General features: G+C 41.5%; 2 protein-coding genes across 10 annotated transcripts in view; both read left to right on the top strand.

The window, feature by feature from the left end:
* Positions 1-10338, top strand: part of SFMBT1 (Scm like with four mbt domains 1) — a 154044-nt gene extending 143706 nt beyond the window's left edge. For all 9 annotated transcript variants that reach the window (XM_053600868.1, XM_053600866.1, XM_053600862.1 and 6 more), the window contains 4 exons: positions 2173-2351; positions 2523-2768; positions 3594-3722; positions 5009-10338. In XM_053600868.1, coding sequence (XP_053456843.1) covers positions 2173-2351; positions 2523-2768; positions 3594-3722; positions 5009-5149 — 695 coding nt within the window. In that variant the 3' untranslated portion in view covers positions 5150-10338. The remainder of the gene's footprint in view (positions 1-2172; positions 2352-2522; positions 2769-3593; positions 3723-5008) is intronic.
* Positions 10339-13249: 2911 nt separating this feature from the next.
* The window catches only part of STIMATE (STIM activating enhancer), a 54664-nt gene continuing 46937 nt past the window's right edge, over positions 13250-20976 (top strand). Inside the window, exon 1 of the mRNA XM_053599231.1 lies at positions 13250-13530. Coding sequence (XP_053455206.1) covers positions 13371-13530 — 160 coding nt within the window. The 5' untranslated portion in view covers positions 13250-13370. The remainder of the gene's footprint in view (positions 13531-20976) is intronic.

Raw genomic sequence — 20976 nt, 5'->3', positions numbered from 1 at the left:
CGCTTGAGCTATAGGCACTGAGCCAACAGTACACTTTTTTTGTTTTGTTTTGTTTTGTTTTGAGACAGAGCCTCAAGCTGTCGCCCTGGGTAGAGTGCCATGGCGTCACAGTTCACAGCCAACTCCTGGGCTCAAGCGATTCTCTTGCCTCAACCTTCCCAAATAGCTGGGACTACTAGGCGCCTGCCACACACATACCCGGCGATTTTTTGGTTGCAGCCGTCATTGTTGTTTGGCCCGCCCGGCCTTGATTTGAACCTGCCAGCTCAGGTGTATGTGGCTGGCGCCTTAGCTGCTTGAGCCATAGGTGCCAAGCCCAACAGTACACTTTAACATGGTTAGTTTTATGTTATGTGAACTTTACCTCAAATCAAATAAATCAATAAATGAAAAGAGAAACAAAATGTTCTGGAATTACATAGTGGTAATGGTTGCATAACCTAAGTGCATATACTAAACACCACTGAATTTACTCTTTAAAATGGTGAATTTTATGTTATGTGAATTGTATCTCAATAAAATTTTTTTAAAAAAGAAACAATATTTTTTATTGTTGGGGATTCATTGAGAGTACAAGAAACCAGGTTACACTGATTGCATTTGTTAGGTAAGGAAACAACATTTTTAAAGATGAATAAGACTTGAACATATACTTCATGGAAAGATGTACAAATGGCCAATGAGCCATGAAAAAGTACACAACATCATTAGTCATCAGAGAAATGCATATCAAAACTACAATGAAGAATTAATACATATCCACTAATTTGGCTAAAATGAAAAAGACAATTCTACATTTTGGCAAAAGTGTAGAGCAACTAGTGCTTTCCTATATTGCCAGTGGGAGTGTAAAATTATATATGTGTTCATTCTGGAAACTGGTAATTGCTTTAAAAGTTAATCATATATCTGTCAAAATTTTAACATATTTTTTTTGGGGGGGGGGGCCGGGGCTGAGTTTGAACTCTCCACCTCCAGCATACGGGGCCAGCGCCTTGCTCCGTTGAGCCAAGGCACCACCCTTTTTAACAGATTTTTGAGTAAAGAAAAAAGTCATACATCTATCTATGATCCAGAAATTCTATTCCTAGATATTTATATAAGGAAATTAAAATACTCCCATTAAAAGTCTTCCAAGGGCTTGGTGCCCATAGCTCAGTGGTTACGGCACCAGCCACATGCACCAAGGCTGGCGGGTTCGAACCCAGCCCGGGTCTGCTAAACAACAATGACAACTGCAACAAAAAAATAGCTGGGTGTTGTGGTGGGCTCCTATAGTCCCAGCTACTTGGAAGGCTGGGGCAACTGAGAATCGCTTAAGCCCAAGAGTTTGAGGTTGCTGTGAGCTGTGATGCCACAGCACTCTACCGAGGAAGACATAGTAAGACTCAGTCTCAAAAAATAAAAAATAAGTCTTCCAAGAATGTTCACTGTAACTTAATTAATGATAATTGAAACCTTGATGCAGCTCAAGTACCTATAACAGAAGAATAGATAAGCTGGTACATTCATATAGTAGACTGCTATACATTTATGTAACTCATAAACGTAACAGCATTCAGGGGTCTTCAAACTACGGCCCGTGGGCCATGTGCAGTGGTGTGATTGTATTTGTTCCTGTTTTGTTTTTTTACTTCAAAATAAGATATGTGCAGTGTGCATAGGAATTTGTTCATAGTTTTTTAATTTTTTTAACTATAGTCCGGCCCTCCAGCGGTCTGAGGGACAGTGAACTGGCCCCCTGTTTAAAAAGTTTGAGGACCCCTGGATAGGTGAAAGTTACAAACATTATGCTGAGTGAAAGGAGCCATATATAAAAAAGTACCTGCTATGTGGTTCCATAAAGCAAAATAAGCAAAACATAGTAATCAGTATATAATGTTTGCTTCTGGTGAAGGGAACTACCTGGGAAGGGACCCTGGGAATTTTGTGGACTAATGATGTTCTGTGCATATAGAACATATCTTGATATGGGAACATTATTCAGGTTTATGCATGTGTTAATATTAATTGAACTGTACACTTAAGATCTATTTATTCCACTCTATGGAATTTAAACATTCAGTCAAATATAGTATACCTGGTTTTTGCTGTGCTAATAAAATCTCTTGTGGTTTTTAGGTGCACAGAAATAATGAAGCTACTTTATTTTTCTTTGTCATCTACATTTAGCACACTATTATGGAAAGAAGAAAAATAAAAGAATTGGGAGGCCACCTGGTGGGCATAGTAACTTAGCTTGCGCCCTGAAAAAAGCTAGTAAGAGGAGAAAGAGGCGGAAAAATGCTTTCGTTCATAAGAAGAAACGCTCTTCTGCATCTGTTGATAATACCCCAGCAGGCTCTCCCCAGGTACGTACCTGTAATGTCTAGAAGCCAAGTGACCACTCCTCTACAAAGCAGACAAAGATAAAACACCTGCAGGTATTTCTAATGCAGATCTCTGGCCAACAGAAGTTGGTTTTATGGTCTAGGAACTGGTTTGTTCTGAATTTCAATGAGACTTCTCTCCTTTTACTCCAGGGAAGTGGGGGTGAAGATGAGGAAGACCCTGATGAAGGGGATGACGATTCCCTCAGTGAAGGCAGTACATCTGAGCAACAGGACGAGCTGCAAGAAGAGTCAGAAATGTCAGAAAAGAAGTCGTGTTCCTCTTCTCCTACCCAAAGTGAGATGTCCACGTCGCTGCCTCCAGACAGACAGAAGAGAAAAAGAGAGCTTCGCACTTTTTCATTTTCTGATGATGAAAATAAACCTCCTTCACCAAAGGTACCATTTTAAAAATAGTTTCTTTTTTCTTAGAATTTCCCTCTAGAATCTAATTTTTAATGACACCAGCATTCCACTTTCATTATAGGCTTGTGCAGAATTGCCAGAGTCTCTTTATTTTAAAATAATGAAGTGATTTTCAAATGCTTATAAGGGGGAAAGTCTCTCTCAGAGTAGCTGCTTATTTAAACTAGCTTCATTGCTAGTTTATTTGTAGCCTATCATTATAGTTTTGAGAAAACTACCTTCTTAGTAATTTTCATAATATACATAGTTTTGTAGAAATAAATTATCCTTGTGTTTCTGGTTAAGCCATTTGGTTTAGTATACTTAAGATATATATATACATAGGCACAGATATGTATTATATAACATACACACTACATAATAGCAATTAAGTTCATATTTTAAAACTAGATTGCTTTTTAAAAATATTTCATGAACAGAAGCAATAAATGTCTTCAATTGGTAATTTTGGTAAGCCTTCTTTCATTGGAATTATTATCCCATTCATTTCTCTACCAGAGAGTGAACTAAAATAGACCAAAGAACAAATGGGAGATTTTAAAACTATTTTACTCTGTTAAATTGTCCAAATTATTTGTGCTAAAACTTTGAGATAAATTCTTTCTCATTGGTATTTTATGCATAAAAGACAGACATTTCTTGAGTATGTGTGGACCTTTGCTATCTTTGCTGGGAGAAATCATGTCCTAAGGTCACTTTAAATCTGGTCTTGAAGGATTATACATTTATATAGAGAGACTTTTATGGAATAAAGTGGCTCTGATACCATTTGGTTTTGTTTTGTTGTGGGGAATGAAGGAAATAAGGATTGAAGTTGCTGAAAGGCTTCATCTGGACAGTAACCCCCTGAAGTGGAGTGTGGCAGATGTTGTACGGTTCATCAGATCCACCGACTGTGCTCCATTAGCACGAATATTCCTAGACCAGGTAATCACAAATACCTGCAATTTTTAGTAATATGTCTCTTTAGAAAAGAACCATGGGTATAACAGTCAATAATTTATTTATGAGTTATAGGGAAAATGTTCCCATTCAAAAGAAAAGAATTCTTTTAGTTCCATTTTTGGGAATGGGAAGATGATAAAAAGTTATTTATCAGACTTGCCCCAGAGTTGGAGCACATTATCATAGCATTTCCGTTTTTCCTAAGAATTCACTTCCAGCCTTCAAATGTTTAAATGGCTTAAAATCAAGCATGCCATGCTTAATTGTCCTCATTTTTTCAAAAATAATGACTTGCTTTTTAAAAAGAAAATTATCTGCATTATGTTAGTCTCTAGAGTGGTGATCAATTTTAAAGTAAGCTTGCTGAAACACAAATAGTAGCCTTAAATAAACATTAAAATAAATTTTCTTTTAATAATTGGGGAGGCTAAAAACTGAAGATCTTTGAAGAGCTTATCAGGTTTTTATGAATGTTACAGAGTAGGAAAACATGGAAGTTTATAGTTAATATTTTGTTTTAGGCTGAGTGTAGTGACTCATACCAGTAATCCTAGCATTCTGGGAGGCTGAGGCAGAAGAACTGCTTGAGCCCAGGAGTTTGAGGTTGAAGTGAGCTACACTGGTGCCACTGTACCTTACCTTTGTCTCAAAAAAAACTTTCAGATTTAGAAAAAGCCCTGTAAAAAGATGACACAATTACTTGCTAGTTAGTTACAGGGATAGTTTGTTTACTGAATTTCTGCCAAGCAAACATGCTATAGAATAGATTCTTATCCTTGGTAAACTAATAAAACTTTATGAATTTTGAAGTTTCATTAGTATAGAGGGCTTTGGAGGCACTTAAAAGGGAATGTGTGATACCTTTTTTTTTTTTTTTTTGCTGTCGCCCAGGTGACTGCAATAGCGTCACTGCAACCTCAAACTTGTGAGCTCAAGTGATCCTCTTGCCTCAACCTCCTCAGTAGCAGGAAGTACAGGTGCATGCTAACCACGCTGGGTTAACTTTCTCTGATTTGGTAAAGATGGTGTCATGCTCTTGTCTGGAACTCCTGACCTCAAGTGATCCTCCCGCCTCAGCCTACCAGAATGCTAGTATTATAGGTGTGGGTCACCTTGCCCAAACACAATGCTTATTTGAAAGGAAAAAGTAAGGGAAAGGAATATACAAGGACTGCAATTTTGACAAAGTCACAGTGAACAGAGGCTGTCGTGATTGAGCTGCCATTCATGTGCCCATCATAGATAATTTGTATTTTATGTCTCAACAGGAAATTGATGGGCAGGCCCTGTTGCTTCTTACCCTTCCCACTGTTCAAGAGTGCATGGACTTAAAATTGGGCCCCGCCATCAAACTTTGCCATCACATAGAAAGGATCAAGTTTGCTTTTTATGAGCAGTTTGCCAACTGAGGAGGACAACCAAAGTGAGCTGGATCTTTGAAGCACAAATGCAGTGAATCCTTCCACTGGCTCCACAAGTGGAGCTGGAATAGTCCTGGGGCTCTGGGCCCTGCAGGTGTCGGCTTGTTCTCTTTTGCACTTTCAGGGAAGGAGGACCCACACTGAGGAAGCAAAAATTGGGCATAGAAGTGGCTCTCCTGCTGGTGGAAATGTAGACAGATCTTGTTCAGGAGATTGCAGTTTTTAAAAAATAAAAGTTGTAAGGAAAAGGCTTATATGAGAAGAATAAGCATTTCCAATGTTGTGACCTGGAAACAAAGAATAACCTAGGCTGCTGGAAAAAACCCTTTTGGTTTTGTTTTCATTCTATTCCTTCCCATTGTATATTGAACTTTGTTCTCTGCTTTCTCTTTCTTGGAGAGAGAGGACATGGCTTTAAAGTCAGCACTGATTTGGGACTGTGCCTACGATGGATCAGTGCGTCATTATCATTGTATTTTTAAACTTTTTAAAATTAAAACAGTTCATTTGGGGGATGATTATGTGGCTGTAGGGTTTTGAATGTATAGTCACACTTTGATCCATTTTAAAATCTATTCATAGGAGTTCCTTTGTTTACTACCTCTGTTGATAATTGCGCTTACAGCCATGTATGAGGTTTTTTGTATGATGCCATTTTTAAGCTACATGAACACTAAAACTAAGAAAGAAGTCGGGGAGAGGGGAGGGACAATTTTCTTTCTTAAAAACATTATGTGGGCACTTATAATACCGCTCCCTTAACTGACCTGATCTGAGAACTCTGTTGTACTCCATCATTGACCCAGTTTGGGCTACCTATGTTAAGTGGCTTTGGAAAGACAGTTAGAATTTCAACTTAATTGCTCTCTCCCTGTTAGTTTTCATAGACACTTCAATGGCTTTTATTCTCTAGAGTTGTTTTCTACCTCTGTTTTCATTTCATTTCATTTTCACCTCTGGGTGAAAATTGGTAGATGTTCCTCGGACCCACAGTAAAACTCATTTCCCCTTCTTTCTAGATGTATCCAGATAGAGAGTGCAGAAGCACAGCAGGGAAAATGTGTTTTAGGGGGTGATGCAGAGCATGGAGTTTCTGTAGCAGTCATCTCAGTGGCTGGATAAAGATTGAGAGGTGGTTCGAGATTCTGGAAATACCTTTGCCTTGCCACGCTTACATTTTTCTTGAGTTAATCCTTTAAATTGAATGTAATCGATAGTCTGAATATTCTCATTTAAACTACTCAGTATTCTTTCAGGTGTATCTTTTGTCACAGCTCAAGTTAACATGAAACTCCAGATGAATTTTCACTTGTGATTCCACTGCTAGCCATTGTAGAATTATAGCATTTGCTGTACTGTTCCAGCCTGGAGAAATGAGGAAAAACACATACAGAGATTGCCGCCTTTAGATGTTTCACTTTGCTGAGTGGTTTTTTTAAATTATTATCCTAGTCACCTGCAAATTTATAACCTAGTCAATCTTCTTCAAGATTTGAAAATGTTTTAAAACCGCAAACTGGGAAAATTCTAAACAATTATACAAATATAATACTACAAAGTTAAACTGACTGTGGTTTTTTTCCTCCCCACTCCTCCTCATAACACCTCCACTCCTGCCAATCTGTTTTTATGGACATTAGCAGATAGTCTGTCATCTGGATCCTGTCTTCACTGGATAATTAATAAACCACCTTAACTCAAACCCTCCAACTAAATCATATTAATAAAGCATATACTCATTGCTTAGGTTACTATCAGGCATATCTAGAAAGAAGCTTCAATTAAGTAAAAGTTAATATGTTTGAAACTTTGAGATCCAATGTTTAAAAATTTGATTAAGTCGGGCGGCGCCTGTGGCTCCAAGGAGTAGGGCGCCAACCTCATATGCCGGAGGTGGTGGGTTCGAACCTGGCCCCGGCCAAAAAAAACTGCAAAAAAATTTTTTTTTTCATTAAGAGAAGCATTATATGATGCTGGGGAACAATCAGCATTAAGCAGGTAGTCTTTGAGGGTGGTGATGGTGGAAGTAATCTTACTTAAGGTTTTCTGAGAACTGAGCAGCGAGGGCAGTAAAGCAAGGAGGATCCCTTGAGGAAGATCAGTGGAACAAAAAATATATGGAATTAATGTTGAGGGCCTCATGGTATTGTCTTATTTAGGAAAATGAAATATATTTCCTATAAGAGGGAATTTACCAAATGTGGGAACAGCAAATATGTTATTTTGTCCCTCTTTTGACTTTTCCAGAAACCACAGAATTTAGAATCACCTCCCTTCACAGGTAAAGGGATGAAGATACTGGATGGTGAAACACAGAGCCCGAAATAACCTCTGATCTGGGTAGAGTTGGGGGCCAACAGGCTTATCTGTTGTATACCATGATTATCCAAGCTCAGCTTTCTCCCACAGAAAGGCTGACTCTAACTCTAGTGGGATTTCCTTTAGCATTCTCCTACTGATACATAATTTACTAGGCAATTGCGTCAAAGGGGAATTATATCCCTCTATCCCATACTCCCAGATATTACATAAGAGAGGATAATTGGGAATTTAGCATATGGCATTTTTTAAAGTTAAAATCTAATTTACCTCATAAAGTTGTTGGCACTGGGCTGTGCTGGACAGCAGTGATGGCCAATTTCTATGATGCTGAAACAGATGTTAAACTTACTGTGTTGGGGCAAAATGTTTGTATGGTGCACATAGGTGCATGAACTTTGTTTTTTAGAGAGATCAACTTCTTAAACTTATGAATGGTACATTGTAAGGGGACTGTGTCTGGATTTCACCTGCAGTTGGCCCCATATCCTTCCTGCCTGGTCAGAAAGTTTTTCATGGCCCATTTTTTGGACCCTTAATTGACAAGCTTAAAAATATGTTAATGAAACATTTTATCTTTCTGGACCTCAAAAAGATAGCTGGCCAATATCAGACCGTATTACTACTATGTTGGTTTGCTAGAAAAACCTTGTGCTACAGATGCAGATTAGCTGTGACATTTTGACAGCTTCTGGGGACTATGCTATTTTCCTTTGTAAGCTACTTTCATCTTTCTTATTTAAAGCAGAGTTGAAGTGGCTAATGTAAGGAATGCAATAATAAGGGGGGCTTTAGCAATGTAAGTGGCTCCCAGAACACATCTGTGTTATAGATATATGAAGTCAGAAAAGGTTACCCACCAACCTCTAGAAAAAATGAGCTTCTTGGTAAATATTTATTGTTTATGATAGAGGCAAACATAGAAAACCTGTTTAGATCTTGGCTTTTATATGTCTTTTTCCCTGAAGTAAAATTCTCACTGAGAGAAAGGGCATTGGACCATAGTTTCCTGAGGGCTTGAATATATTTTACTTGCCCTCTAGTACCAATTCAGTCACTAATGTGGTACCTTAATACAGTTTAAAATCTCTAGAAGGTCTTGGGTAAGGTAATACTCAGAATCATTTCCCTCTCTCAAACCAAAAAGTATTTCTGAGGGAACTTTTGTACAACTTCCGAGACTCTACATGGGAAAACTGTCACAGACACGTATTTATTTGGCACCCATCACCAAAGACTGTTGTATTTAAGACACTATTTACTGGTTTGATTGATTCCCACAGAAGCTCCAAGAGGTTTTTAGGAGGTTAGCTTCTATAGTGGAAGCACACCTTGTATTTGAACTCTGGTCCTATATACTGAAGATGTTCTGTGTATGTATACACACTTGTTATCAGTAGGAAATTTGTTGACGTTAGGAAGGTGAAAGAGAAGGCATCACTATGAGAAATGCAGTATAAATCTCGGTGAGAACCAGGTACCCTTCTTTTAAGCTTAAAATTTAATTTATTTCTAGGTCTACTATAAGTAACCACGTGTCTCGGTCATGGTGCTGACTCAGAAACTCTGTAGGACAGAAAGGCTCCTGCAAAACCAAAAAGAAATGTCACTTTCCTGCAATTATAATTCTTCCTTGCCTTTATTCACTTTAAATGCTTTACTAGTCAGTTTTGATGACTGTCCCACCCCTTTTGTGAGAATGTGCATACTTTGGAAACTTGAATTTATCCAAAAAGCTACCTATGACTTAGAATTTGGCATATGAGTTCTAACTAACTCAATGCTTGGCCCAAATGGATTTGATTCCAGGCCCACTCACCTGGGGTGTTTTCCTCAGTATATGTCCCATTCCACACAGGTAGCCTTGTTTCTGAGGGCAACCTTAGGGGAGAGGTGTGCAAGGTGGTGGGCATTAAATGCACTGCAGACTGATTTTCCTGGTTGTGGTGGTTATGAAGTCTTGAGATTTTTTGTAAGAACCAGCAAATCCAGGAGTGGGGGGTTGGATGGATGTAGAAATAGGCCTAAAATTCCCTCTTAGTTCTTTTCTGATTTAACACACCATTGGGTCTATCCTGGTGCTATAACCTATCACAAAGGACTATTTAAAAAGGGATACAAGCCACACAGCCTTGCAGGACAAGTCTTTAACACCAGCACTAAAGCGTGGACCAACCCTGAGCCATGGGAGGGAGGCAAGCAGAGAGGCTAATGCTAACTAGTGAGATGGTGCCACCTTTGCCAATGGGAGTGCCTGTTCTCAGGATGTGTGGAAACTCAGGCCTAAAGGTTTCTGGATGGTTTATTCAATCTTACTGCATGCCTACCTTCGCAGGGTGGAGGTGGACAAAAGTGTCCACCTGATTTGACGATTGAGGGAGGTTACAAGGCTTAGGCAAAGTTAGAGCTAGGTGGTCCTTTAGATCATTTTGCATGAATCTCTGATGAAGGTGGTTTGAATGTTACTCTTGAGAATTTAAAGGCTCATTTCTTTTGTTCTTCCTTTCTTCCTTTTTTTCTTTGCATATTCTCTAAAGACAATCAGAGGCCTGCCAGAGGGGACTCCTGGCTGGTTCCAGCACTGTCCTTAGGCCACTTTCTAATATTAACTCATTGGAACTGATGCACTTTGTTTAATGTATTTTGCCTTTTTTTTTTTTTAAGCTGCTCATTTAGAACAAAATGAAATGCTCATTGCATTGTATCCTTCTTGCTTGCTGTTTTTCCTCTTAATTTCAAAAGTTATGCTTTGAAGATAAAGTACCCTTAAGGAGAAATATGAACAAGAATACCTATTAAAATAACTCCCGTCAAGTTTGATGGTATAACTTCAACGGATTAAAAAAAATATTTTGGATGAATATATTGCGTGGGTTTCTTTTTGTAAATATGATTGTATATAAACTGTGGTACATTATGACAGTTTTAAGTGATTGTGAGAAAATTAAAGGAAACAAACATCTTAAGCTATGTTTTATTTGTCCTGATTTGACAAATCAGGAAGGCATTTGACCAGAGTAAATTCTTCAAAATTCTTTCCAGTGGAGCCCCAGAGAATCATTTCCGAGTGGATGAGAAACTTCTTTCCTACTTTAATAAAATTCCAAAATTCTTTCCAATCTCTTGCTGTCTCATACTTTCCTTTCTGGATTTAGGTACTTTGTATTTTTTGAGATAAGGTCTCACTACATTACCCAGGCTGGTCTCTTATTCCTGGTCTCTGGTAATCCTCCTGCCTTAGCCTCCTGAGTAAATGGAACTACAGACAAATGCCACCTTACTTGGTTTAGGATTTAGGTTTGTTTTTTTTTTTTGTAGAGACAGAGTTTCACTTTATGGCCCTTGGTAGAGTGCCGTGGCATCACACAGCTCACAGCAACCTCCAACTCCTGGGCTTAAGCGATTCTCTTGCCTCAGCCTCCCGAGCAGCTGGGACTACAGGCGCCCGCCACAACGCCTGGCTATTTTTTGGTTGCAGTTCAGCCGGGGCCGGGTCTGAACCCGCCACCCTCGGTATATGGGACCGGAGCCCTACCAACTGAGCCACAGGCGCCGCCCGATTTAGGTATTTTTTATTTTTTGTGTGTGTGTATGTGTATGTATTGTGTTTTTTTGTTTTTGGGGGTTTTTTTTGCAGTTTTTGGTCAGGGCCAGGTTTGAACTCGCCACCTCCGGGTATATGGGGCCAGTGTCCTACTCCTTTAAGCCACAGGCGCCGCCCTGTATTTCTTTCTTTGTTTTAGAAATGGGGTCTCATTCCGTTGCTCAGGCTGGAGTGCAGTGTCCCCATCATAGCTCACTGCCTCCTGGGCTCACATAATGCTTCCACATCAGCTAGGACTATAGGTGTGTACCACCATAGGCAGTTTTTTTTTTTTTTTTTCATAAGTGAGGAGGAAATCTCACCATGTTGCCCAGGCTGGTCTTGAACTCTTGGCCTCAAGTGATCTTCCCATCTAATCCTCCCAAAGTGCTGGCATTACAGGTATGAATTACTGCACCCAGCCCAATTTAGGTACTTTTAAATTCTAGTTCAGGAAAGGTAGGAAAAGCAGAATTTTCCCAAAGCAACCTTGATCCTGGCATTGGAGATTGTGCCCTTGATCTCTGAAGACTGCTTGTTCCTCTGTAGTGCTTTGTCAAAAACTTCATTTTTCAGATCTATGTGCAGTTTTCCTTGAGCTATGTCTGAAATAAATCAACAGTTGTCTTATACCTAAATGCGGTGTCTTCTCCTTTAAGACCCATCATCTTGCTTGGTTCTCTACATGTACTATTAACTGTTGAACATCCTCATGAGATTCCTCTTAGACAGTAATGCAATTCTGATTTTCTTTTATCCATTTATGTTCTTCACCTGATTTATACTTGTGGAGAGGTTTTAATTTTATAAATTAAAATTCCATTTAAGTTAAAAACCATTTTGTTGCATGTTCTCTGTGCTAAGCACTATATTGAATTCAAGGGTGAAAAAAAACACAGTTCCTGCCCTCAGGAAGCTCACATTCAGCTGTGGCAGACACGGACAGCTGTCAAATTTAGCAGTTTTTAAAGTTTTGGTGGAGCAGTACACACAAGGTGGGAGCAAGGGGGAGAGGAAAGTCATGTCTTGAAACATGAGTAGCAGTTCATGGAGTAGGAAAAAGAAAACAGCATCCATCCAGCTAGAATACCACACAAAGGTACACAGGTGTGAAAGTGTCGAGAAATGTATGAGAGATGGTGGAGAATTGCATATTTTTTCTTTGGATAATCAGGTCACTATTTCTGCTAACCATGAAAGCTTTAAGATAGCATTTAGCTCTCTTGGGTAATTGGAATTTCTTGATGCTAGGGAAGATTTCCCCTACATATATTTATTCAACATATGTAGGCTAGAGTACACACTGGGTTCATACTATGGGTACACTGACATTATGCAGCAGGAAGGATAGGGGCTTTAGAGCACCCACGAGAACTATCTAAAGAGGCCAGTGGGGGGCTGGGAGAGCAAGTGAGGATGGTGACTAGAGTCCCTGGAGTTAGAAAGGGAGTTAGAAAATTTCTAAGGAGTTAGAAAGGGTTATATAGAGTAAATTGTCCAGGTGCAGGGGGATGTTGGAGACTGGCAAATAGCAATCATTTTCTTTTATGAGTCGTGTTCAAAATGTAGTTGTACCCCCTAAAAGTGAATAAGGTGAGGATGCATGCACATCAAGTTTTCAGTGTAACCCTGGTCTATTCCTAAAAGACATTTGATCCAAGAGACCATTTATTTAATAAATTATGTCTACGCGGGAAAAATTGACTTGGGTCCTTGAAAAGCATTCGGCCAGGAAAGTAGGAGAAAGACTGGAATGCCTGAGTTGGAGGGAAGACGCAATGTAGTCTTAGATTGTTCTCCTTAACCACCTGCTTCAGAATAATCTAGACGGCAGACTATTGGAGCCCATTGCTGAACCTCTGAGCAGAACCTCTGAGGGTCGAATCCAGGTGTATTAACAAATCGTCCAGGATATAAGGGGTTTACCTTTGAGAGAAAAAGAAAATAATCACAGACCGTCGGTGCTCTTGCCTCAGGACCTGGAGCTTCTACAGTCTGGGCTCGCTCTCAATCCGGTCAGCACAGCTAGACTCACCTGGTCTGTCGACCCCGCCCCCTCGCCCAGGCCGGAGCCCCGCCCCGCCCCGCGGGGAGAGCCGGAGAGACAGAGGCCCGCCCCCACGGCGGGCTGGGCCAATCAAACGCTGCTATCTCAGACGTCGGGTTACGCGCGGCGCTGAGTCGGCCGCCGGGTGGAGGTACCGGCTCCCGGCTCGGGCTCCCGGCTCCGGGCTCGGCGGCGCGGCCCCGGCAGGCAGCGAGGCCGGGCGGGCTGCGGCGCCCCGCGCCCCTCCGGCCAGGCCCGCCATGCAGGGTTCCTCCGGGAACGCGAGCCGCGGACTGCCAGGCGGGCCGCCCTCCACAGTCGCGTCTGGGGCGGGCCGCTGCGAGAGCGGCGCTCTCATGCACAGTTTCGGCATCTTCCTGCAGGGGTTGCTCGGCGTTGTGGCCTTCAGCACGTTGATGCGTGAGTGTGGGACCCCCGCTTGTCTTGAGGCCCTGCGCGTCCAGCCTCGGGCCCAGCCCCGCCTCGGGGCCCCTTTTGCCTGAAGAGCTCAGGCCTGGGGGCCCGGGCCCTTTGGCAGAGGTGCCTTTTACCCCTGCGAGCCCAGGCTGGACATTCCCAGACTAGGGGATAGCCTGGGACCCTTAGGACTCCTGAGTCCCCTGCCTTTAGCGCTGTAGCCTCTAGCCAGGAGTCATCCAACGCCTTTCCACTTTACTTGTTCCTTTTCAGGGATATCCGCCCCTCTCTCACGTTGCCATCTCCAATTAAGGTTACCCCACTTCCCAGCCTGGACTTATGAACCCTAAGGGTGGAATCCTTTCTGTTCCATCTTAAAGGCTCTTCTTAGCCTCCCCTTCGTGCTTTGAATCCACATCCCTAAATCCCCGGTCTGATGTTGAGCTCTTTTCTGCACTTTCACTCTTCAAGTATTTATCTTTGTTCGTGTTTAAATTTTACTACCCTTGCATCTCTCTCAAAACCTGGAGTATGAGGGTGCATTCAGTTTCCCAGTATCGTGGTCCTTCTTCCTAAGCTTTATTTTTTCTTGGTTTAGGGCAAGACCCACCTAGACTGCCTTCTCCCCTAGATATCTTCCTTCCTCTCCTTTCTTACAGAACAGGCCCACTTGTTTCATCTTTGCCCCAAGCCTTCTGAAATTAAGTCACATCTCAAACTTCCCCTGCCTATTTCTTAGCAACTCACTTTTATCATTTATATTTTAAATTTCCTTCTTTTCCATGAAAGTTGGGCAGCCTAGTGGCTAAATAGGGAAGGAGGCTCAGAGGGTCTGGAAGGTCTCAGAATTCCTATGCTAAGTCACCAGGGGAGTTTTGTGATGAAGAAGGAAGATCCTGATGGCCCTCCTGGAAAACTAAAAGTTCCACCCTGTTGTCATGTGTGCAGTGGGGTGGGGAGTTGTGTTTTTCTTAGTGTACATCCTTCCCCTTATTAAAGTGAGAAGTTTGTCTTTTTCATAGTTAAATATGCCTTTATTTATTTATTTTTATTAAATCATAGCTGTGTACATTAATGCAATCATGGGGCACCATACACTGGTTTTATATACAAGTTGACACATTTTCATCACACTGGTTAACGTAGCCTTCCTGGCATTTTCTTCGTTATTGTGTTAAGACATTTATAGTCTACATTTAGTAAGTTACACATGTACCCTTGTAAGATGCACCATAAGTGTGGTCCCACCAATTACCCTCTCTCCACCCATTGCCTCCCCTCCCCTCCCTTTCCCCTTAAAGTGGGAAGTTTTATTTGACACATAGGTCCAGGAGTGCCCCTGTGATTGTCTTTTAGGAGGAAGAAAATGTTATGACTATTTGTACAGAAGCATTAATTCCAAAAATATTTTGTTTTCAAAACCTTCCCCACATGAACAGTGGGAAGTTTTATAGAAAGTATGCTCCTTAGTAGCAGGAAAGGATCCTGCAGTTGTATACATATGTCTTGTAGAGTTCAGGGCTGGAGGAGCTGCCTTACTTGTTTATAACGGGCATTCTTTGGGTGAATTCTCCCAGGCTCTAGGTAAACCTAGAGCGGCTCTGATCTTGGACATCACTTTCCTCTGGTTGCCTGGCCTTGATAAGCCTTACAAGTACCTAGCTGTATATGTTTACCACTTTTTCTTTCCTTTTTAATCCCTAGTTGCTTTGCTGTTTGCTGAACAAATACCCACTTGTTCCTACAGCAATAATTTGTGACAACTTAGCCAAAATCAGCTGCTGACTTGGGTGCATTTACTGTATGTATTGTTTGTGTTTTCAAGACATTGTGAGTGGGTCATCACGCTCCTCCCCCTTCTCTTTCCTCTAGCCAGCCTTCTTTCTCTCCAAAGGAACTGTAGGTTAAATTTTGATTTTGTTCCCTAACCTGAGATTCATAGTCTAGCTCCGGGTGTTTTCATGGGTTCGATCGATGCTGACGACCTGGCTAATCCTCTAGGGTTTGACATTTGTGATGCAGAGAGAGAAATGTGATTATGACAGGACAGAGTTGCTCACAACTGGGAATGGTGCTGGGTTGAATGTGTTCAGAGTGGAGTCTTCAGGGACACGTTTCTTTGCTTAATGTTCAGTGTGAGCACATATGCAAATCCCACTGTAGTTGGTACTTTCTGTGTACTAGAGAGTAGACTCTTGCTCAGTGTGAGGCTTGATGTGGAAGGAGCTTGTGGAAATGGCTGGTAGGTCCTGGGATGACATGGGTAGCAGTGGTAGCTGTGTCTGCCCTGGGCATAGAAATGGAAATGAGAGTGGGAGCCTCATCCCTTTACCTAGAAGCAGGCGCAGCTCGACAAAGAGGAGCCCACTGACTAGGACCCAGAAACGGTAATTGCCTTTCATTTCTCTTAGATTCCTTAGTCCTGTTGAAATACAACTGTAGTGCTTTTCCTTCTTTAACTTCTGTGAAAAGGAAGCAGTTCCTAAGGGGCTGCATTATACTTGGAATAGACTTTGCTGGGGAAAAGGAAAGAGATGGAAGTGGTCTGAGGAAGTACATCTCTGAGCTCGTTGGCTTTATCCTGGGCTTTTAGTCTTGCTATTCACTGAGTCAACTTCATCAGTTTGGCAGGGCTGTCAGGAGGGGAATCTTCAAGGCCAGGCTCCCATGATAAAAGTGTCACCTTGCAGCCCCTGAGGGAGGTACATCATGGTATGTTAAGATGAGGCTGCTCTGTCTGTCATCAGTTGTTATCTTCTTAAAGCATATTTTAAATACTGATCAGTCTTTTGAGCATTTTAAACGCACAGTCCATATCCTCTTTGAGGTTGTAATCTTTTTGCTTCCAAGTACTTGCCTCCCCCCACCCCCGCTGCCCCACCGCCCCATCCCCAGTGGGCTCAGTGCCTCTCCTGGGATGCTTCCCTAGTTCTCATGACAGGTACTGTTCAGTTTTCCTGTTGGACCAGCTCCATTCTGTAGGACAAGCTGTGAGGTGCTTTTCCTCACTTCACATCCCTAGTTCCAGTGAATCTTCAGACTGCTGTCTTTATGTTTCTTTACCCAGAAAATCACTTTTTTCTCCATTTGAAAACTGCTGTTTTTTCCTCAGGGGTGGGGGTCGGGGCAGAGTAGGTCGGAGTTGTCCTGGAGGAAGATTTCTCACATTTATTAATGTCTCTGGGGAGGATTTGGTTCTTGTAAGGATTTCTTGTTCTGGGACTTTTGACAGGCTTTTTGCCTTACTGAATGGGGTTTATAGATGATCTCAGTCCAGGCAGTTGAGAGTGTGTGTGGCAGGTTATTTATATATGTAGCCCATTATTCTAGCTCCATATACATACAGACCATTACAGGCCACCACCCACAGGCATGTCCCAATGTCAGCATTGCTTTAAGTTGGTGGGCTTCCCAGAGGCTTCAGCTAAGGTAACCTATGTATGCACGGAAAACTGAACAAACTCAGAAGCAAACTTACAAAGGTACTTCCTACAAGATTTTCTGGAATGTCACTGACAGCTACCGAGTGAAATGCTTTAACTCAGGTGCTTTGTCATGCATGATCTGCTTGCAGAGCAGTTCTTCTTGTTTTGGAGGCTTTGTCTAGAGTGTGACTTGAAGTCACTCAGACTAGAGTCTCAGCAGAACTAGAGCTGAGCAGTCCTTGAGTTCAGCAAACTGTTCCAGTGCAGGATAGTCACCCGCTGTCAGCCAAAGGTCAGTATGGCCAGTGTATGTGTTGGCATTTGGGGATGTTTACTCTCAGGACATGTGAATGCAAAGCAAACCCAAGCTCCTTCACCAAGCACTGTCAGGGTTCTGGGGTGAAGTGCAGACAAAATTGGTTTTTAACAAAATGAGCATTTTGAGAGTTTGGGTGAATTTACCTGCCTATTGTAATGTTACAAACATGGACTAGCCAGCTGGGAGAAATGTGTATGTTTTATAGAAAACACTGCTGGCGTTGAAAAGTGATAGCATTTTTCCTATGGCCCAAAGTAAAATCACAAAGCAGCCCACCCAGCTTTGGTATCTTAATCTCAAAGAAGAGTCCCTGGTGTTTTCTCTGATGGTGGCCTGGCCTCCTTGTGTAGACAGACTTGCATTGGCACAACCTCTCCTACAAGCATCTTTCCCCCACCCCATCCCAGTTTTTACCTTAAAATAAGTTAATATAGAAAAGAAAAATAGTGCAGTGAACACCTGTCTGCACTCTACCTAGATTTAGTAGTTTTCACATTTCATCACATTTGCTTTGCCTCTTTATGCTTTTTTTTTGGCTGAGCCATTTGAAGGTAAGCTAAAATACTTACCCCTAAATAGTTCTGCCAAGTCTCTTAAGAATAAGGACAGTCTCCTACATAACCATAATTTTATCATCACACCTGAGAGGATTAATAATTCCACAATATCATCTCATATTCAATCCATAATCACATTTGCCCAAATTTCACAAGTCTTTTATGGCTGGAGTTTTTTAAAAAAGATCCAGTCACACTTTATGGTGGCAACACATGATTGCAAGAGGGACTTCACCTAACAATTGCAATCAGTGTAACTGGCTTATTGTACCCTCAATGAATCCCCAACAATAAAAAAAAAAAAAGCTAAAAAAAAAAGATCCAGTCAAAGTCCACACATTGTATTGGGTTATATTTTTCAGGCACTTTTCTTCTAGAAGAATCATCTACACATGCATAGACACTTTATTTTAATGTTACTGACTTTTAAAAGAGTCCTGGCCACATGTTTTGTGGAGCTGAGGTCCCTGGTGTTGGTCAGTGGCCTGTTAGGAACAAGGCTGCACAGCAGGAACATTCATCTGTAGTTACAGCTGTTCCCCATCACTCACATCACCACCTGAGCTCCCACTGCCCCCAACCTCATGGAAAAATTGTCTTCCATGAAACTGGTCTCTGGTGCCAAAAAGTTTGAGGACCACTAGTGAAGAGTACCCCACATCCGGGTGTTTCTTTGTGATGAATTGTTTCACTGACCCCTCTGTTTCCTGAGTTTGGTTTGGAGGAGTTATTAGATTTAGATGACCTTTCTTTAGGGCAAGAACACTCCATAAGCAGTGCTGTGTGTTAACGTTTCACCGGGAGACACATGACATCAGATTGTCCCACTACTAGTAATAAGGTTGATTACTTGTTGATGGAGGGTGGAAGACCGCTCAGTCTCTTCCTTGTACAGGTATGTCTTCCCTTTGACAATTAATAAATGAGCTCTATGGTGGTGGTAGTTTGAGATTATGTGAATACCCTGTTCCCCAATAACCTTTCACCCAGTGATCACCTTCTTCTGGTAAAATAAAGAAATACTGGTAGCTGAATTGGAACTGAAGCTTATGAGTCTCTGCACCCAACACACCCTCATCAATATCAAGTCCTTTCCTCCTCTGAGTGCCAGCCCAGGCAAAGGAGGAATGTCTCTTTTATCATTCCAGGCTGGGATTGTGCCCAAGTGGGAAAGTAGTGTGGCCTGTGTTAATATGCTGGCTGGTTCAGAGTCTTTACTTTTAGAAAGTTTTTGGGTTTTCTAAATGCTAATTTGGTAGCTTTTATCTATCATGGTGATCTTTATTCATCCTATGACCTCATTAATTTGGTATAAAGTCAGAACAAGAGGAAGTTGTCTGAATTTGAGGACAGAGTTGTAGAATAATTTTATCAAGTGCACTTTTAAAAATTATTTTTATTTATTTATTTTTGAGACAGAGTCTCATTATGTCGGCCTTGGTAGAGTGCGATGGTGTCACAGCTCACAGCAACCTCAACCTCTTGGGCTTAAGCAATTCTCTTGTCTCAGCTTCCCAAGTAGCTGGGACTACAGGTACCCATCACAATGCCCGGCTATTTTTTGTTGCAATTGTCATTGCTGGTTAGCTGGCCCAGGATGGGTTCAAACCCGCCAACTTCAGTGTATGTGGGTGGTGCCATAACCACTGTGCTACGGGCACTGAGCTCATTTTTTAAACTTTTAAATACCTCTGTTGGCTAAGTTTTGCCCTATAGGGGCCTATCAAGCTTCTGCTACTTTGATGATCTGTTTAAAATCCTTTGTAACTAGTATATTGCATGAAGTTGAAATTCTGATGAAGGGGTTTTATAAAAACCTGGTTAAAAATAGCAGGATCCCTTGCTCAGGATTCAGTCTGAGCAGGCTTCCATTTTTGCCTCTGCCATATAGTGCCCCTGTACAACTTCTGCATTTCTCAAAGATTCTGTTTCCTCTCCACTACAGTGTGAATAATAATATCTCTTTTCTGGGGCTATGAGGCTTAGAATGTTTGTGGGGAAGCTGGATCAGTGCCTGGCACATATTAGGCCCTCCATGGATATCAGTGAAGGGTGATGTCTTCATCCTTGTTATTATAGTATTTGCATTTATGAGTTCAGTTGAAGAACATTTGTAAGTACTTAGTAACTCATTTTCTGAGTTAGGTTAATCGTTTCCCTTTCTTTCTTATTTGTATAATGTCTTTGCTTTTAGCTCTCTTCATAGAGTGCCTAATAATAAAAAGCTTGAACCCAGTCAGCACAGTGAGTGTGAATTCCAAATCCGCACATCCTGAAACCAGTTGGCTTTAGTAGTCACTGTAATCTCCTTCCTTTTTACACCTGTGGAGCTCCAAGTGTGCTTTGAGAGGGCAGTGAGTGGATTGGGGCAGTCCCACTTGAGAGTGATGAACCTGCGTTGAGTCACTGGCTTTGTTTTGCCCCAGGTACTGTGGTAGTGGGTTTTTCCTGTAGCCTGCTCTTCACTGAGTCTGGTGCGCTGGCTCTTTTGCTCAGCACTTGATATGCTCATAGAAACTCTATGAGGAAGAAATTTATTTTCATTTTATAGATAAGAATAATGTGCAGGCGAAGTGCTTTGCACAAGGTTTCCTGGTTATTAGATATAGGACTGAAATGTTTGCTGGGTCCCTCAGACTCTGAGCGGTCTTAGCCACTTCCTCTCTCCCTGTCTGCCTTTTTTGGTCCCTCTTTCCACACAGGCACACTTTGTGATTACTCTTTATCTGTGGCTACTTCACTTCATTTTTCCTATCTGAACAATTTTTATATTCTTTCTTAATAATTTTTATGTCCAAAGTATTTTCATTTTATGGCTGTTGATAGCACTAAAAATGCAAATTTGAAATGACTAACCATTTCACACATATATGAATTACATACTACATTTGCTTTCCTGGCCTGGGCCTTTGTGAAGTTTTCCCTAGCTATGCAGAGGATGGTGATCCTACCCAGGGCCAAGGTCTAGTATCTGAGGCAGAGGCATACCCTTCACCCCTCTACCCTGCCCCATAGGGGTTGAGTACAGGAGTCCATTTACTAACTATTGAGGAAAGGATTTCCAAGGCCCTAGGTGGTTTCAGTTTACCTGCTGATTTTTCACAGAATTTGTTTCCCTGCTGCTATATGACTGTAAAAGGAAAGTCAT

Source organism: Nycticebus coucang, chromosome 8 (genome assembly GCF_027406575.1).
Source record: "Nycticebus coucang isolate mNycCou1 chromosome 8, mNycCou1.pri, whole genome shotgun sequence".
Lineage (NCBI taxonomy): Eukaryota > Metazoa > Chordata > Mammalia > Primates > Lorisidae > Nycticebus > Nycticebus coucang.
This window is presented reverse-complemented; position numbering and strand designations above follow the sequence as displayed.